The 19,806-nt window shown below is 33.9% G+C and overlaps 1 protein-coding gene across 1 annotated transcript in view; it reads left to right on the top strand.

The window, feature by feature from the left end:
• The first annotated feature begins 16,251 nt into the window (after positions 1-16,251).
• LOC133178607 (DNA mismatch repair protein Msh2-like) overlaps positions 16,252-19,806 on the top strand; it is a 337,373-nt gene continuing 333,818 nt past the window's right edge. The window contains exon 1 of the mRNA XM_061313340.1: positions 16,252-16,357. Within this exon, the coding sequence (XP_061169324.1) occupies positions 16,276-16,357 (82 nt within the window). The 5' untranslated portion in view covers positions 16,252-16,275. The remainder of the gene's footprint in view (positions 16,358-19,806) is intronic.

Here is a 19,806-nt window from a genome sequence, read left to right as displayed (position 1 = left end):
GGCCTATACGGAGACGATGAACATGCAGCTCAAATTAATTTTAACTTGCTTTTTAATTTAATTTAACTATCAAAAGGTTATAAATATAACAATTTTAACAAATCTGCATTCCAACAATAACTTTCCGAAGTTTTAAATACAGCGATAAACAACAAGAAATGAGTCTCTAGGTAATACTACGGTATGTGCATATGATAGCCGTGATTCACCTGAAAGAAAAACCTATCAAAATCCCATTGTGGTGTAAAATACTCACCCCTTTCTCAAAGAAATTTTAGAAAAAAGTGAGTATTCAGCCAAATACGGTAACAACAATTAAAATTTCTTTCTCCAATATTGAATTTTTCACAAGTACAATGTACCATATCTTGAAATAATCATTTTATTGAATAGAAACGGTTTTATTAAAAACAACAAAAACTTTCATGAGTGCAGTCTAAATAAAAATTATGCACCTGACTTGTTACCAATCAAAGCTCATGTTACAAGCTACATAGGAAATAAACTGTGGTCATTCCTGCTTATATTGTTATACAGTGCGGACTCGTTATTACAATGTTCATTTTGTCACGGTAAAATATCGTAATACCGAGGGCAATGTAATAAAAGTTCAAAACATCGTTTTGAAAGCTTGTTGTTGTATTAGGAGGTGTATTTTTCTCCTTTTGTTTCCTTCTTCTGGTCGAATTCTTCATTAAAATGCTATATACACATAATTTATTAATAACTTATCTTAAATAGATATCTTCATGATGCTATTTCTTCCATTTCCTTTATTTTAAAAGAAATGTGCACATCTTTTATAAAAACTTTGGCAATCATCATTTATCTGCCGCCATTTCCCTTTATTTTACTTTCTTTTCTGTCTAGATAATGCGTTCGTAAAATTTTCAATGTCTTCGTATCGTTACTACATAATCAAAAATACATCACTGGGCGGTTTTGGATGTTCAATGAGCTTAAAGCTGCAGTGAACAACTGATGAAAGTGGGCAGTGTGATAGGCATATTCATGGACAGGATTTGAGAACACACAAGCTAAATGTCAAAATAAATTTGAATTTTTAGGTCACCTGAGTCACTCAGGTGACCTATTGCTATCCGTTTTTGTCTGTCGGTGTGCATCGTGCGATGTGCGTTTACATTTGAACATTTTTATACCCCCTGCAAACGAAGTTTAGGGGGGTATATTGGAATCACCATCCGTCTGTCTGTCCATCTGTCTGTAGACAAGATTTTGTCCAGAGCGTTTCTTGGAAACTATTGCATAGATTTGTCTAACAATTTGTACACTTATTATTCACCATATGAAGGTGTGCACCTGGTATTTTCATCATGATTGAATAATTTTTCTGCATTTTACAGGTTTTTTTTTTTTATTTTTATGATGTGGTTTTGTCCTGACCTTTTCTCAAAGACTATTTCATAGAATTGTATGAAAATTAATACACTCATTATTTACCATATGAAGATGTGCACCTGGTATTTTCAACATTATTTGATAATTTTTCTGCATTTTACAGGGTTTTTTTTCATTTCATTTTTATTGACTTAGTCATTTTGGGTTTATTTCTAAGGTTTTAGACCCAGAATCTAGAACATCTGTAGAAAAATGTGAACTACAGCTTAAAACTATTCATTAAAACAAAAAAAAAATGACCAAGTATTAAAAACAATTTTTACATTACACAGCAGATAGTGTAAATTCATTTGTCCCTTGGGAGTAATGAATGGACATCATCCAGTTAGAAATAAATTAATGAGTTCAGTGTGGGAAGTTGTTAGGGCATCTCTGATCAAGCATGTGTTATCTATATCTCCTGGGAATTTAAAGATCTCTGTTCTTTAATTCTCTTAATTGTAATTTATTGTCTGTCATAGTACATAGTTACTGGATGACCAGCCTTTAATTTTTAAAATGAATTTGATATAAAGTTATCAAGATTAATTTGATTTTGTAATTAATTGATTTTTTTTTCAAAAATCAATTTGCAGAATGTCATATGTCTCAAAAAGATGACAGATAGTTGCAATTTATTTTTTCAATGTATTAAAAAACAATGTAATTACAATGTATTGGTATTGGTGTTTTATTAGGTTGTTCCTTGGTTTCATTCATTAAAAAAAATATAATGAGCAATTATTTTTTCACTCTAAATGTTAATAAGAAAATTGTGAACACCTTTTAGATCCATAAAATATTAGTGATTTGGCACCTCTGAAAAAGCCAGCAGGGGGTATTTGTCCCTTTTGGACAGTTCTAGTTAGCTTTTTCTCTGAAACTGCTCAACCAATTTCAACCAAATTTGGCATATAGCATTTATGGGTAAAGGGGAACAACAATTTTGAATTTCATGGTCCCTGCCCCCCTGGGGCCTGAGGGGAAGGGCTAAAACCACCAAAATTAATGCAATCTTTAAAAATCTTCTTCTTTACTCCTTGACATCAAGCGGTCAAACTGTTGGCATGATTGTAATAGATATTGAGCCCTCTACCAAAATTGTGAAATTCATGGCCCTAGGGTCAGGGGTTCTGGTGCTAGGGTGGGGCTATATAGATCATATAGTGAAAGTGCATTATTTCTTTGAAATCTTCTCTGCTCCTGGTATTAAATAAAGTAACTAAGTACATAGTTATGATGAGCAAGAATGCCTCTTCCAAAATTGTGAATTTCATGGCCCCAGGGTCAGGGGTTCTGGTAATAGGGTGGGGCTCTATTGATTATATAGTGAAAATGCATTTATTCTTTGTGCCTCTTCCAAAATTGTGAATTTCAGGGCCCCAGGGTCAGGGGTTCTGGTGTTAGGGTGGGGCTCTATCGATTATATAGTGAAAATGCATTTATTCTTTGAAAAATCTTCTTCTCTGCTCCTGGGTATTAAATAAACTAATTAAATACATAGTCATGATGAGCAAGAGTGCCTCTTCTAAAATTGTGAAATCCATGGCCCCTGAGTCTGGGGTTCTGATGAAAGGGGGGGGGGGGGGTCTATTGATTATATAGTGAAAATGCATAATTTCTTTCAAAATATTTTTTCTACTACTGGTTATAAAGCTAAGAAACAACTGTTTAGTTATGATGAGCAAGAGTGCTTCTTCCTTCCAGAATTGTGAGTTCATGGCCCCTGGGTCAGATGTTTTGGTGTAAGGGTTGGGCTTTATTTATTTAATAATATAGTGAAAATACATTTCTTTGAAAATCTTCTATGCTTCTGGGCATATTCAAGGCAAACAGAGTAAAAGTTTTAATATGCAAGGGTATTTTTACCAGAATTTTGAACACATGGACCATTTAGTCAAGTGTTCTAGTCCTGGCCAGGGCTCTATTAACTTGTATTCTGCATATTAGTTATTTCCCTTTGCCATTCACTGTAAATCACTGCAAATAATCACTGTAAATAATGTATTTGAAAGGTTGATAGAATATGAGAATTATGCAAGAATATTTATTGTATATTACAAAAAGTACTTTCATGGTTTTACATGTAATGATCAGGTAGACTTTGAAATAATAGATGGATAAAAATGAGACAAAAATAACTAATCTTTTTAAATGTTCTTCAAAGGCCAAGAGAGGCCAATGTGAGAAGTATTAATATGGGGTTAAAAAATAGACATTTTGTTAATAGTCTGCATGGTAATAGTGATAAATGGGGGACAGATTAGATACTAGACCAATTATTTTGTTGATGCTAATCATACTATATTTCTTGCTTTTGGGCAACAAAGCTTCATTTATCAGTTTATGGATCCTCTAAATTGTTGTATTGTACTCAGGTGACCGTTAAGGCCCTTGGGCCTCTTGTAAAATTTTTGAACAGAGTTCAATTAGCAGTTCAGCAGTTATCGATTTGTTTTTCTGCTGACACCAGCCACTATCCAAAACGTTAGTGGAGTTCAAATTTTTCCAAAATTATGTTTGATACCCAAGCTGTCCATTCCTACAGTTTAACTGCAAATGAAATTACACAGTACGTATTTAATATACATGCATACGATTAAATGTAACCTTTTATTTAATAAATTAATTTTACTTATTAACCATAGTAAAAAGAAAAAAAATAAACTCTACAAAGATAGATAAACTAGAGACGACATTTATAAATAAACAGTTTAATTGTTTAACAATGGCTTTGACACGTCTCCAATTCTGCTGACCTTGCTAGAACAGTCAAGGTGTGTGCAGTCAAGCGTCACTAATGACCTAACGGCCCTGCAAGTTAACATTCTGTGTCAGAACACAGGTGTTTCAATGTTTATTTAGCGTCTCCTTAAGTGTCTACTGTCGATCAACACTGAATAAACATGGAGTGAAAAAAATTTTGGACAAAATTTTTACATCGTAATACAGTCCCTGAAACGTTCTACTTGCCCATTTTTCCGTTCGTTCACTGTTCGTTCAGCGTGCGTTCACCGTTCGTCCACCGTTTGCCCTCCGTTCATAGTTTAGCGTTCAGCATTCACAGTTTTGCGTTCAGCGTTCACTGTGCACTCGCGTTCACCATTCACAAAGCGTTCAGTATTCGCTCTCCGTTCCTTCACTTTGCGTTCACCTCCGAAGATAAAGGACTTCTGAACTCCGAAGATAAAGGACTTATCGTTTTGTAAGTAAGGATTTACATGTTTTTTTAATTTAATAACTAACATATCGTGTTTAAAGAATCATTATTTCATCGAAATTGTCCACAATATTTTAACTTAATATTTTTTATTATTCTAATTTAGCTGTTAGGTTTTTATTATTTTACTCTGGAAAATGTTGTTGTAAGTATGTACAGTACCTATGTACATGTGTAAAACGATGCTGAAAAATTAAATTTAAATACAGCCAATATACAGATACTTAAAGCACTGCAGCATTTTGTTGTTATGTTAAAGACGACAAATCCTTCATGGAGAGATAATTATCAAAGTCAATTAATTTACAAACTGCAGCAAAATTACAGAAATAATTATTTCTAACACGTTTTTTTTCTCCAATTTCTACAGAAATACATGATAGAACAAGTGCTGAGAATTATACATAGTACTGCGGATATCCAGTTAATTAAACATCTTTGGAGTGAATTAAGTTGATAGTATGGTTAAAAAATATTTATTTAAAGTGTAATACACTACAGAATTTTTTTCTACTTTTTACGTATATATACGTATATACACAGTGTTTATTGTTATAGAAAAAAAGCTCGTTCCTTCACCGTAACCTTATACATGTATGTTTGTCATTCGATATAATTAAGACCCCCCCTTCCTTTCCCAAATCGGTTACTTATTCAGTATTCCCCGTATATCTTAATAAACATTTAAAAAGAAGTTAATGTATTTTGTAGCACAAGAAAGTCAGTCTCAAAACATAAATACATCTTAAAATGTCATTAAACAGTAGTAGTTCAAAATATACACGTGCCGGCAGTGGTACTTCAAACTAGCAGAGAGTATGTTTCAAATGCAAGTGCTAATTAACACCCAATGTAATTAATTTATTTATTAATTAATTTTAGAAATATTGGAATCAAATCTAGAAATGATGAAGAAAAAATGTTACAACTTGTTGGATATACTAGCACTTCGCCTTCGGTGTGATGAGACTTTCACACCTGCACAGTGTCGAATGATTTTGATTGACAGGACAAGCACGTGGACTTCCTGTGAACTTGAAGCAGGAAAATAAAAACTGATTACATGTATGATTGTCAAACAAATGGATTTGTTGATAAAAAAAAGTTTCACTGCCTGGTCATGAGATATACAGAAAAAATATAAGAATTTTTGTTTGATATAGGTACATATATTTGGTGAAGCTTGAAATGGGTGGGGGGGGGGGGGGGCTAAAATGGAATCTCTCTCTCTCTCTCTCTCTCTCGTCTGTTTAATCAAAACTATGACATTTTACTTAAATATCAAGTTCTGAAAATTTAATATATAAGAAATAATATAAATGTGCCTCTTTGATTTATCTTGACTGAGTATTATCACTGGGAAATGTCTACAGATACATGTACATGTAGAAGTCTGCTCAATAAATCACCATAAAAATAGAAAATACACATACATGTAAATATATTATTGCATTAAAAATTTAAAATACGAGTGTATTAATGCACTACGTACACGGATCTTTGTAAAAAAAAATTTTTTCATTATTTTACACGGAATCGCCTTGGCAAGGAAATATATGTATGGATGTTACAGCCGTTGTAATTTATCCTATAAGTCAAAAGTTTTCTCTTATTTGTAATGGTTTTATACATCAAATAAGAATAAACATATTTATTTTACAATTTAAATAATTCTATCTTTAATACTACAGCCTTCAGTAACAATTACAATGTTTTACAGCGATAAAAATCGCACGTGTGATTAAATAGTTGAAATTAAACACCGCTTTAGAAACTTAAATTAATAGTTTTACTTATTGTACATGTATCGTCTTTCTTAATACAATTTTGGAACATTTATTTATATATTTATTTATTCATTCATTATTTATTTAATTATTATTTATTTATTTATTTTTTTTATTTTTTTTTTTTTTTGGCACCTGACATTAGAATACAATAGAATAGTCTCAATGCAAGGAAAAGATCAGAGACATTCCGAATAAATCGTTCATCTTGCGTTCACCGTTCGTTCACCATTCACTTTGCACTCACGTTTGCGCTCTGTTCGCGTTCTGCGTTCGCTCACCGTTCACCGTTCACCAATTGTTCACCAAGTTGCGTTCAGTGTTCACTCATCGTTCACTCACCGTTCGCTCTGCGTTCGTTCAGCGTTCGCTCACCGTTCAAGTGGGAAAGTAGAACGTTTCAGGGAGTGTACCAAGTCCCGGCATTTTAGGACATCGTAATAAACAGTTCTATTTTGTATAGATTTGTTAAGAAATGGTTTTGTGCTTTGAATTTACAATAAGCATTCTATCTTATAAAACCATCACCGTAATAACGAATCCGCACTGTATGAAAGGAATGTGGTTAAGCAAGTTTGTAAAATATACTGAGAGGAAAAAGAAATGTAGGGTAAACTTTTGAAGTGAATTAATGCTATTTTTTCAAAGGTGTTTTTCAGTATTGTTATCTATCATTTAAACTCATCTTTAGTAAACAAGTTACCAAAATCTCATTTGATTTTGACTGATAATTCATGAGTTATTGAATTTCATATGACGATACCCCCCAGAAATGAAAATAAAAATTCACAATATTTTCCTCGTGCATCGATGGGCAGCCCCTTGTTGGTCAAGATTAGCAGGGCTTACCGACGTTTTTCAAACCCTACCATCCAGTTAGTTTCACAGATTTTCAATTGGAAAAAAGATAGAATTTACGGATGCCAGTTGATTTGGTAAATGTAAATATTTACGAGAAAGTCTTGACAAACTCTGACAACATTTTCCTGGGGTGAACATGCTGAATAATTAGGCTTACGACTCACACATGCACGAGTGAGAGTATCACCGACATAAGGTTGACAAGCTCATGGACTAAAAAAGAGCAATGGATTTCATTCAGTTTTAGAGTGAATGTAATGCTTATAATTGCTTGCTGTATTAGAATCTGTTTTAGTGGTAATACCGTGGCGATTACACAGGTGGCAGGATGAAAAACCTTACTTTCATATGACATTGTCATGCACCAACGTCACTGTCACGGTTCCTGTTCCTCTCTGACAATGGATAAAATGTTCTATGGTGGAAAATTAATAACAAACGTACTGCACAGCAACATGTTGTTGCCTTTCTCTTCACATAGGTAATTCAATTACTGGACCCCATGGGACTTCCATCAGCTGTACCATGATTACAAGAAGTAGTATCCACAACTCATTTTACGTTATTTATTACGCTATGTGACAATATACAAAACTACCAATTTAAAAAAAACGTATTTAACACATTTTCATATCTCCAACTTCAAAAAATCAAATTGAAATGTAAAGGTAAATTGTTTAACAATCTAGAAATTATAATGTTATATTTTTTATTGTTGCATTCTATTTTTAATTTCTTTCAAATGATCAAGCATGTTCTGAAATAAAACGTCACGAATTTAACGCGTCGTAAAAAATGCATTCTTTTGTTCTGCCGTTTATAGGACAACAGGATATATTCAGATTTTTTTGTTCAGTAGAAGATACTGATGATCATGCTGAATATAATGATACCAAACACGACTAGCCAGATTCGTATATTGCCATGATAATAGATAGCCAAATGTAAGTATTTTTTCGGAGAGTGTTTTCACTCGTTTGATGAGCCGGTTGCATATGTGTTACAATAATAGATCGAAAGAGAATCTTCTCCTCTATAAGAAACTGTGTAGATTTATTTTCCTTATATCAGCCCTAAAAAGCGATCTTTCAATAACAACACTATATATATTCAGCGTGATTACTAATTTGACGTTATTTTCACGCCATCCACACTACAAGGATTAACTGTTTTGTAATGGAGTTTGTTTACTGTAACTATAGGGATATTCAGAGGGGGATAACTATCAGTATCCTTTTTATGGGGTGCCCAAAGGGGTACTTTTAAAAATAATAGATTTTCATCAAAGAAACAAAACATACTAAACTATAAATGTCAAAAATATCATAAAACATGAAACAATGATTAGGACTGGAAAAATATCAATGAAGTAAAATGATGTTATTATTTTGTGGCAATAAAAATTTATAAATATGATTAAGATACAAAATAAAAATTTAAGGAAAACAAGTATTTAGTGTAAAATAAAAATGAATTAGCCTATGATTTTTTAATTAAAAGAAATATAAATAAATTCAATTTAGTTTATAAACAAATTAGCTAATTTTATGATATGTTAAATTCTAGAAGAATGTGTTTTAATTAGAAATTCATGAAACAGAAAATTTTGTAATGTGGGATATCTTAAAAACACCATCATAACCTTCATTGAGTTTGTCTTAAATTAGTATTTCCATTACCATAAAGTTTATATCCACACACTGGCATTGTATTGTAATTAAATATATTTTTAGGTCACCTGAGTTTACTCAGGTGACCTATTGCTATCTGTTTTCGTCCGTCAGCGTGCGTTGTCCCTCATGCGTTAACATTTGAACATTTTCAGTTTCTTCTCTGGAACCACTGAGCCAATTTCAACCAAATTTGGCACATAGATGACCCCTACCCCCCTGGGGCCTGAGGGGTAGAGCTAAAACCATCAGAATTAATGCAATCTTTAAAAATCTTCTTCTTTACTCCTGGGCATCAAGCAGGCAAACTGTTGGCATGAATATAATAAGCATTGAGCCCTCTACCTAAATTGTGAAATTTATGGCCCTAGGGTCAGGGGTTCTGGTGCTAGGGTGGGGCTCTGTTGAATATGTAGTGAAAAGCATTATTCTTAAAAAATCTTTTCCTCTGCTCTAGGGTATTTAGGAAACAAACAATATGCATAGTTATGATGAGGAAAGGTGTCTCTTCTAAAATTGTGAATTTCATGGCCCGTGGGTCAGGGGTTCTGGTGTTAAGGCGGGTATCTAATGATCATATAGTGAAAATGCATTAATTATTCAAAAATTTTCTCCTCTGCTCCTGGGTATTAAGCCGATGAACTAAGTACATAGTAATGATGAGAAAGAGTGCCTCCTCCAAAATTTTGAATTTCATGGCCCAAGGGTCAGGGGTTCTGGTGTTAGGGTGGGGCTCTGTTGAATATATAGTGATAATGCATTATTTCTTCTGTGCTCTTGGATATTATGAAAACAAAATAAATACATAGTTATGATGATGAAAGGTGCCTCTTCCAAAATTGTGAATTTCATGGCCCCAGGGTCAGGGGTTCTGGTGTTAGGGCAGCGTTCTGTTGAATATACATGTATAGTGAAAATGCATTATTTCTTTTAAAAATCTTCTCTGATCCAGGGCAAACAAACTGAAGGCATAGTTATGATGAATAAGGGTGCCTATTCCTATGTTGTGAATTTCATGGCCCCCTGGTCAGGGGTTCTGGTTTTAGGGCGGGACTCTAATGATTACATAGTAAAAATGCAATAATTCTTTGACAATTAATCTTCTCCTTTTCTCCTGGGTAATAAGCCGATGAACTAAGAGTATAGTTATGATATGTAAGGGTGCCTGTTCCAAAATTGTGAAATTCATGGCCCCTAGGTCAGGGGTTCTGGTGTTAGGGTGGGGCTCTGTTGAATATAAAGTGATAATGCATTATTTCTTTTAAAATCTTTTTCTTTGATCCTGGGTATTTAACAAACAAACTGATGCATAGTTATGATGAGTAAAGGTGCCTCTTCCAAAATTATGAATTTCATGGCCCCTGGGTCAGGGGTTCAGGTGTTAGGGTGGGGCTCTAATGATTACATAGTAAAAATGCAATAATTCTTTGAAAATCTTCTTCTTTTCTCCTGGGTATTAAGCTGATGAACTAAGAGTATTGTTATGATATGTAAGGATGCCTCTTCCAAAATTGTGAATTTTATGACCCCTGCATCATGGTTCTGGTGTTAGGGCAGGGCTCTAATGATTACATAGTGAAAATGCATTAATTCTTTGATAATCCTCTGCTCTCTTTCTGGGTATTAAGTAAGCTTACTAAATGTAAAATTATGATGAGCAAGTGTGCCTCTTTCAAAATTGTGAATTTCATGGCCTCTGGTTTAAAACATGAATCCATTGTGGCGAAGTTGTTGCATGATACTCAGGTGACCTATAAGGCCCATGGGCCTCTTGTTATTTTTATATATAACATACATGCATTAGTAAAAATATTAGTATGTGCGAAGAGCGCATCATTTTTTTTTCAAGAGACATGCCTGGTCTGAGGATTTTTCGTTTGACAGAGAGGGGAGTAAGGCCTACAAGTATTTTAAAATCATTTTCCATGGATGTAGATCTGCATATGCATTTAATTGTGTTGTGTAGATATTTTAACTTAGATTATATTTTACTAGTTAGTACTATTTCTGACATTTCTAAGTATTCTTGATTAAAATATTAATATTTTATATGCGTGTTAGAGTATGAACAGATGGATGGGTAGATATATAGATAAAAAAAAAATCAAATAGGCAAAATAGTATTACTGATGCATCAAAGAGGTCTTGAATAAAAATTAAAACGAGCAAATTAAAAGAATTGTGGTCTTCCGCTTTCGGTGTCTTTGTGGGTGAGATGTCATTATTTATGGCATTTTGTGTCAAATATGAACGCCCTATCGTGTGTCATTCAAAAGTTATCACCAAAGTTGATGTTTTTGAAAATTAGGTCAAACATGAAGGTAAAGGTCAAGGGGTTAGAAATCTTACCATGCTTCGAAATATTTTGTCACAGGTAATGCACACGTCAAATATGAAAGCCCTATCTCTTCTCAGTCAAAAGTTATAAGGAAAAAATAACATTTTTGAAAAGTAGGTCAAACCTCAAGGTTCAAGGTCACAGGGTTAAAAATCATAGTGTATTTAGAAAGGTCTTGTCACAGGTAATAAACATGTGAAATGTGAAAGCCCAATCTTTTCTCATTCAAAAGTTATGACCAGGGTTAAAGTTTTTGAAAGGTAGGTCAAACCTCAAGGTCAAGATCACGAGGTCAACAATCATAATGTATTTAGAAAGGTCTTCTCACAGGAAATACACCTGTGTAATATGAAAGTCCTATCTCTTCTCATTCAAAAGATATGACCAAGGTTAAAGTATTTGTGACAGACGGACAGACTGACGGGCGGACAGACGAATGAGATGTAATGTTGCTTTCGCGAAAGCAAAATCAAATGTTTTACACGATTGAGAGAGAGAGAGCAAAAGAGAAAGGGAGAGGGATAGAGAAAAGGAGGGAGAGAAGAAGAGAAAGAGAAAAGGAGATAGAGATTTAATAATTCACAGACTATTTAGACAACCTTTAATACACATTAAAAGATCTATACATGTATTATTTTTTTCACTACTAGTAAATGTCATTCAAATTAATTTTAAATTAAAATTTTGTCTTCTTTTTTTTTTCTTCCAGAGTTTATTATATGCTGCTGCATAAGTCATATTTATGACTAGTATTCCGAAAGTTTTGGATTAAATGTTCAAACAGAACTTTTTATGCCCCCGTAATCGAAGATTCGGGGGTATATAGTTCTTGCCCTGTCCGTCTGTCTGTCTGTCTGTTTGTCCGCAAAAACTTTAACCTTGCCCATAACTTTTGATTGATTGAGGCTATGGCTTTCATATTTCACATGCATATTTCTTGTGACAAGACCTTTCTTTGGGTACCATCAAATTTGACCTTTTGACCTTGACCATAACTTTTGAACAGTTGATGCTAGGGTTTTCATACTTTACGTATGTAATCCTTGTGCCTAGACCTTCCATTGAATACCAACAATGTTGACCCTTTGACCTTGACCTAGGAGTTTGACCTACTTTTAAAAACTTTAACCTTGGTCATAACTTTTTAACAGTTAGAGCTAGGGCTTTCATACTTCACATATGCAATTGTTGTGACAAGACCTTCCATTGGCACAAAGAACTTTGACCCTTTGACCTTGATGTTGGAGTTTGGCCTTCTTTTAAAAAACTTTAACCTTGGCCATAACTTTTGAACGGTTAGGGCTAGGGCTTTCATACTTCACAAATGTAATCTTTGTGACAAGACCTTCTTTTGTATACCAACAACTTTGACCCTTTGACCTTGACCTTAAAGTTTGACCTACTTTTTAAAAACTTTAAACTTGGCCATCAGTGTTTCACAAACACGTCTTGTTTTAATTATTTATTTATTATTTAATTTATTCAGAATATAATTCTCCCAGACCCAATCTAAATAGTTCAAGTTTTACATCACGTGCCCAGTTAATACTCATTCCTGACCCATTCTCTGCATCATATCGCAGGTATTCGTATGAAGATTTTAAAATTTAGTTTTCTGTTTTTAATAATTTACACCAGAATTTCATGATTTCTACTTTCCTTTGTATAATTAGTGGATATAGCTCCAATTCTCTATAAATCCTTTAATTGCATGTATTGTGTCTAACACTAAGGGTAATTTTACAAAAGGATAAATGCAGTCTTTTAATTTCCAGAGATTTATGAAAACCCCAGCTTCCATACAAAAGAACACTTCCAACATATGTCTCAAAGAGTTGACACCAGGTTTCGGCTTTGAATTCAAATTCTGAATATTTCAGTGTAAACCGAATAGAGCTTTCTGACCTTGTTCAGATAATTTCTTTTGCGTAACATTGAATTTACCGTTAAAGTTTAAACATGATCCTAGGTAATAATTAAAAGAGTTGATGATTCCCAAAATTTCATTATTATAAGTCCATGAAAAATAAATGCATCCTCCTTTCCTGAATACTAAAATTTTGGTTTTTGCGGTGTAAACAGTCAAATTCCACGAGGTTTCATATCCATGTAAAGCGTCAAGCATATTCTGTAATTCCTCTGGTGAGTGAGCGAATATTACGGTGTCATCTGCGAACATCAAAACAAAAAGATTTAGTTCCCTTAATTCTACGGATGGGCATTTATCATTTATGAACTGATTTTCCAAGTCGTTAACATACATATTGAATAGTATTGGAGATAGCACTTCCCCCTGTAGCAACCCAGTGTTAACAGGGAATTGAGTGTGTTGCCATTTTGGTGTATTAATCAAAATAGATTATTTTTTGGCTGTTACAGTATTCAGGTATTTTCAATTTGCATACAATTATGTATGCAAGTGGTTAAATAAATTTAATAAAAAGTGAATGTTTTGAAAATGAATTTACTATAGTATTGATTTTTCATCTATCATTAATTCATTATGCAGTCATATAACTTGCCCCCCCCCCCCCCCCCCCCCCCCCCCCCCCCCCCCGTTTCTTTACCAAGAAAAGAGATGGTAGTTAAAGATACACACTCTCCTACAAATTTATTAACAGTTCTGAAGTCAGTAAAATTTTTCTGTTAATTTTCTTGGAGAAACTAAGGAAGTCAAAGCAAATTTTAAATTAGACAACTAAATTGTAAAAAAAAAAAAAAATATTTATGATGAAATCATTTAGGTAGTTATGAACATTTATATACTACTAAGCAAAGTTGATATTTGGTCTAGGTCATATTAAATTACATGTATTTGTTTCTGATATAGAAAAAAATATAATTGTTTTATATGTTTGTTTAATATTTAAACGTTTTAAAACAAAACAAAATAAAACCAAAAAAATGTACATTATAAACCTTGCAATTGTTGTAATTTTTTTTAATTTTCAATTTGTTTGATATTAACCATCGTTTTGCAGCTCATTTCAACAAAAAATAAATTATAAAGTCATCATAAAAATTATAAAATATGACACTAAGATATAATCTAGTAAATGATGCTTTTTTGTAGGTTTTCAATTGCTATGATATGGTATAATCCTCAACAATTGATATAATTTAGTATTTTTACTGGTTTTAAATTAATTTGCGATCATTTTTATTGATATGATTTGTTGACGTCTTTTTATAAGCATAACGTTGACGTAACGTTGCATTTCTATCGTATGACCCAATTAATTATACAGGAAGTAGACTCTCAATATCTAATGATTCAGGCCAATCTAGGTGTTTGATGCAATTAAACTTTAATAATTATGACTCTGGGTAAAAGGAAAAAAGAAGAGAGAGATTATATTTTTATTATCTTAACTTACGTTTTGACCTCAATGATACACAATATTTACTTCAGAAAAGTGGTCACACACAAGAACAATACCGTTACATTTCGCAATCTATTTTTAGTAACAATGCTTGACCAGAAAATCTCAAAATGATATTTTTCTTAAATGATTTTTAATAAGCTTTAATTAAGAAATAAAAAACAAGTTTAAAAACTTCAATGGGAATTGAAGTGGGTCGGTCACGTGATCAAATCCTGTGAAGGCCGAAGGCCTTCTCAGAAGATTTGATCACGTACATATAAATATTGCACTAACTGTACGTCGTAGATTTTGACAAATTACGCTAGGTGTAAATCGGCTTGAAAAGCGGTTACGCTTCAAATTCATCTGGCAAAGGATTCTGTTTTGAAGGGAATATTCTGTGAAAGGCTACTTGTGATCAATTATAGTGAGCATATTGGTGTGTGGGAATTTTTGTATTCATGAGAACCCATATTCGATGTTTAAAAAACACAAGAAACACGTCCGATGTTTGATAATAAAAAGTTGGAGGAATTTCGGTCGGAAAGGGATGGATGGAGACACTTGTCCGGACCAGATAACTTGAACTCAAGTACAGAATTTGATCAAAAACATAAAATCTACGATTTCATTCAGGCATATTTATTAATTTATGATGTTGACATGGAGACACTGGCGACAGCTTACATTGTTAAGACAACGATCTCGATGATGGAGGTGTGCCTACCGAACTTCCAAAGTGCAGTGTTTTTCAGCTGTTTGTGGCGTGATTGCATTACATTGATGTTTTTCAACAGATTTTCAAATTTATTGTGAGTAAAGTTTAATGAAAAAAAATTATAGCATTCAGAGGTCTGCGAGAAAAATAAGCCAGGGTAAACGTTGAGACTATGCAGCTCAGACATGAAACTTATAGGCCTAACACGTAGTTTTCTATTCTGTATGTAAAATCGACCAAGAACTGTATTAAATACTCGTTTACATTGTAAATAAAATGATTATTATTTTACTTGCGTATTTTGTACATTTTTATGCATGAAAAACATGCTAGGCTATATTGCTAAGTAAGTCTTTTGATGTAGATATTACTGCGCTGTGTGATTAGATCACGTAATGACCTATGACCTTCGAAAAACTTCATACAGGTATGAAGATATTTGCTCTCTGCATGTTTATATTAATAGAGATATCACAAATGTATATATTTTGATATATAATACAAGTGGTAAATATTATATATAAAATTTGACTTGTGGATGCTACAAGAAGTACATATCAACTGTAAATAGTGAAAAACGATGTGTATACCTCTAGTGCATCAAGTAGTACTAAAAAATCTGTTAACAAACATGACATCATAAATATGCACGTGTTTTTGGCTTTTTACCACTTTTCCTACCTGAAGTCATACATTTCACGGTTGAGTAATTTTGAACACTGATTTTAATGCACTGTAACCAAGATATACCTCTGACCAATTTTCATAATTTTCGGTCACTAAGTCAACAAATTTTTGCATATTATGTTACCCTGCGTTTCTTTTTCCTTTCAGTATATAATTCTAGTTATGTTGTGTATAAATTGTGTATAAATTATATTCATGACAGGTAACAAGAGTCAGAGTGTTCTAGGCTTAATGAACCGATGTAGAACCTTGCAGGGACAGCGTCTCCTGGCTCAGTGGATAAAGCAGCCTCTGGTGGATGTCAACCGTATTGGTAATATTTGAATTAGCTTAAGGAAGCTCTAAATGCTAAAGAAATATGTCTTTTGCACTTCAAGAAAATTGTATTATATAAAGTTGTATATTTTGTGTTTATCTAGCTCATTTTCAACATAGCTAGGCTACCTATCATATTTCTCCAAGACAAATGTTCTCAGGCATTGTAGAATTAGACAACAAAAATCACTGTCTTTTACTGACCATAATATACAGACTATATGTTGATACTTTGTTTAGGTTTTAGCCCAAATGTTGAAAAGAAATCCTTAGATAGGGCAAATTGGGAAGATTGGACGAAACCTTTTTTATCGTTTTTTTAGAAATTCCTATACACACTAGGCATTGGAACACCCAAACTTCATGGTATATGTCTCCCCTTCAGGACGTGTTTGATGGACACATTTATGCACTTTCACAAAGTAAACTTTATCCTTAATATTTAAGAAAAGTAGAAATTTTGTTGTGCATTTAATGAAAAATATTAAACTATAATCCAGAAAATAAAGAGTAGAAATGTGAGAAAGCAGCTGTTTTTATAAACAGGGATCGAGTTCTGTAATGATGTTAATGTTTACGTTTCACCGGGTGTGTTCAATTTGCTAAACTCTGCACACATCACTGAGCATGGACTGACAATACTGGCGAGTTGGTTTTGCTTTTTAGCTCACCTGAGCCGAAGGCTCAAGTGAGCTTTTCTGATCAAAATTTGTCCGTTGTCTGTCGTCGGCGTCGGCGGCGTCGTTGTTGTAGTAAACTTTTCACATTTTCATCTTCTTCTCCAGAGCTACTGGGCCAATTTCAATCAAACTTGGCACAAAGTATCCTTGGGTGAAGGGGTTTCAAGTTTGTTCAAATGAAGGGCCAGGCCCTCCTCCAAGGGGAGATAATTACGAAATAGCAAAAAATTAATGGCATTATTGAAAAATCTTCTTCTCAAGAACCAGTGGGCCAGGAAAGATGAAACTCATGTGGAACTATTGTCAGGTAGTGTAGATTCAAGTTTTTTAAAATCATGACCCCCGGGGATAGGGTGGGGCCACAATGGACGATCAGAGTTTTACATAGGAATATATAGGAAAAATCTTCAAAAATCTTCTTCTCAAGAACAGCGAAGCTATGATTGGTCATATTTATTTGGAAGCATCCTCAGGTGGTGTAGATTCAAGTTTGTACAAATCATGACCCCCGGGGATAGGGTGGGGCCACATTGGACGATCAAAGTTTTACATAGGAATATATAGGAAAAATCTTCAAAAATCTTCTTCTCAAGAACAGCAAAGTTATGATTGGTCATATTTATATGGAAGCATCCTCAGGTGGTGTAGATTCAAGTTTGTTCAAATCATGACCCCCGGGGGTAGGATGGGGCCACAATGGACAATCAAAGTTTTACATAGGAATATATAGGAAAAATCTTCAAAAATCTTCTTCTCAAGAACAGCAAAGCTATGATTGGTCATATTTATGTGGAAGCATCCTCAGGTGGTGTAGATTCAAGTTTGTTCAAATCATGACCCCCAGGGGTAGGGTGGGGCCAAAATGGACGATCAATGTTTAACATAGGTGTACATAGGAAAAAATCTTCAAAAATCATCTTCTCAAGAACAGCAAAGCTATGATTGGTCATATTTATTTGGAAGCATCCTCAGGTGATGTAGATTCAAGTTTGTACAAATCATGACCCCGGGGGGTAGGGTGGGGCCACATTGGACGATCAAAGTTTTACATAGGAATATATAGGAAAAATCTTTAAAAATCTTCTCAAGAACAGCAAAGCTATGATTGGTCATATTTATGTGGAAGCATCCTCAGGTGGTGTAGATTCAAGTTTGTACAAATCATGACCCCCGGGGGTAGGATGGGGCCACAATGGACAATCAAAGTTTTACATAGGAATATATAGGAAAAATCTTCAAAAATCTTCTTCTCAAGAACAGCAAAGCTATGATTGGTCATATTTATGTGGAAGCATCCTCAGGTGGTGTAGATTCAAGTTTGTTCAAATCATGACCCCCGGGGATAGGGTGGGGCCACGTTGGACGATCAAAGTTTTACATAGGAATATATAGGAAAAATCTTTAAAAATCTAAACAACAGCAAAGCCATGGTTTGTCATATTTATGTGGAAGCATCCTCAGATAGTGTAGATTCAAGTTTGTTCAAATCATGACCCCCCCCCCCCCACTCCCTTTTTAGGAGTAGGTTGAGACCACTTATCATTCAAGCTTTTCAATACTAAACTGATTTTTCCTTTTTTCCTAGCCACAGTGCTCAGGTGAGCGATGTGGCCCTTGGGCCTCTTGTTAACATTTCTACTCTGAATTTTCTGGATTAAAGTTTGAATATATTTCATTAATACACAACAAAAATTTTACTTTTTAGCTCACCTGAGCTGAAGGCTCAAGTGAGCTTTTCTGATCACATTTTGTCCGATGTCGGTCTGTATGTCTGTCTGTCTGTCCGTCTGTAAACTTTTCACATTTTCGACTTCTTCTCCAGAACCACTGGGCCAATTTCAACCAAACTTGCCACAAAGCATCCTTTGGTAAAGGGGATTCAAGTTTGTTCATATGAAGGACCACGCCCTCTTTCAAGGGGAGATAATTAAGAATTAGTGAAAATTTGGTGGTATCTTTTAAAAATCTTCTTCTCAAGAACCACTGGGCTGTAAAAGTTGAAACGTATGTGAGATCTTCATTACATAGTGTAGATTCAATTTTGTTCAAATCATGACCCCCTGGGGTAGGGTGGGGCCACAATGGGGGATCAAAGTTTTACATAGGAGTATATAGGAACAAATCTTTAAAAATCTTCTCCTCAAGATCAACTAAGCCATGATTAGTCATATTGATATGGAATCATCCTTAGGTAGTGTAGATTCAAATTTGTTAAAATCATGACCCCCCAGGGGTATGGTGGGGCCACAATGGGGAATCAAAGTTTTACATAGAAATATATAGAATAAAATCTTGAAAAATCTTCTTCTCAAGAACAACAAAGCCACAATGAATCATATTGATATGGAATCATCCTCAGGTAGTGCAAAATTCAAGTTTGTTCAATTCATGACCCCTTGGGGTAGGGTGGGGCCACAATGTGGGATCAAAGTTTTACATAGAAATATGTAGGAAAAATCTTGAAATTGTTTTCCTCAAAAACAACAAAGCCACAATTAGTTATTTTGATAGAGAATCATCCTCAGGTAGTGTAGATTCAAGTTTGTACAAATCATGACCCCTGGGGTTAGTGTGTGGCCACAATGGGTGATCAAAGTTTTACATAGGAATATATAGGAAAAAACTTCAAAAATCTTCTCAAGAACAGCAAAGCCATGTTTTGTCAAACTGATATGAAAGCATCCTTAGGTAGTGTAGATTCAAGTTTGTTCAAATCATGACCCCACTGGGGGTAGGGTGGGCCACAATTGGGGATCATAGATTTACA

This window comes from Saccostrea echinata, unplaced genomic scaffold (genome assembly GCF_033153115.1).
Source record: "Saccostrea echinata isolate AGI-Se365-2 ecotype Australia unplaced genomic scaffold, CSIRO_AGI_Sech_v1 ptg000003l, whole genome shotgun sequence".
Lineage (NCBI taxonomy): Eukaryota > Metazoa > Mollusca > Bivalvia > Ostreida > Ostreidae > Saccostrea > Saccostrea echinata.
Note: the sequence above shows the minus strand (reverse complement) of the source record. Positions and strands in the feature narration are given on the sequence as shown.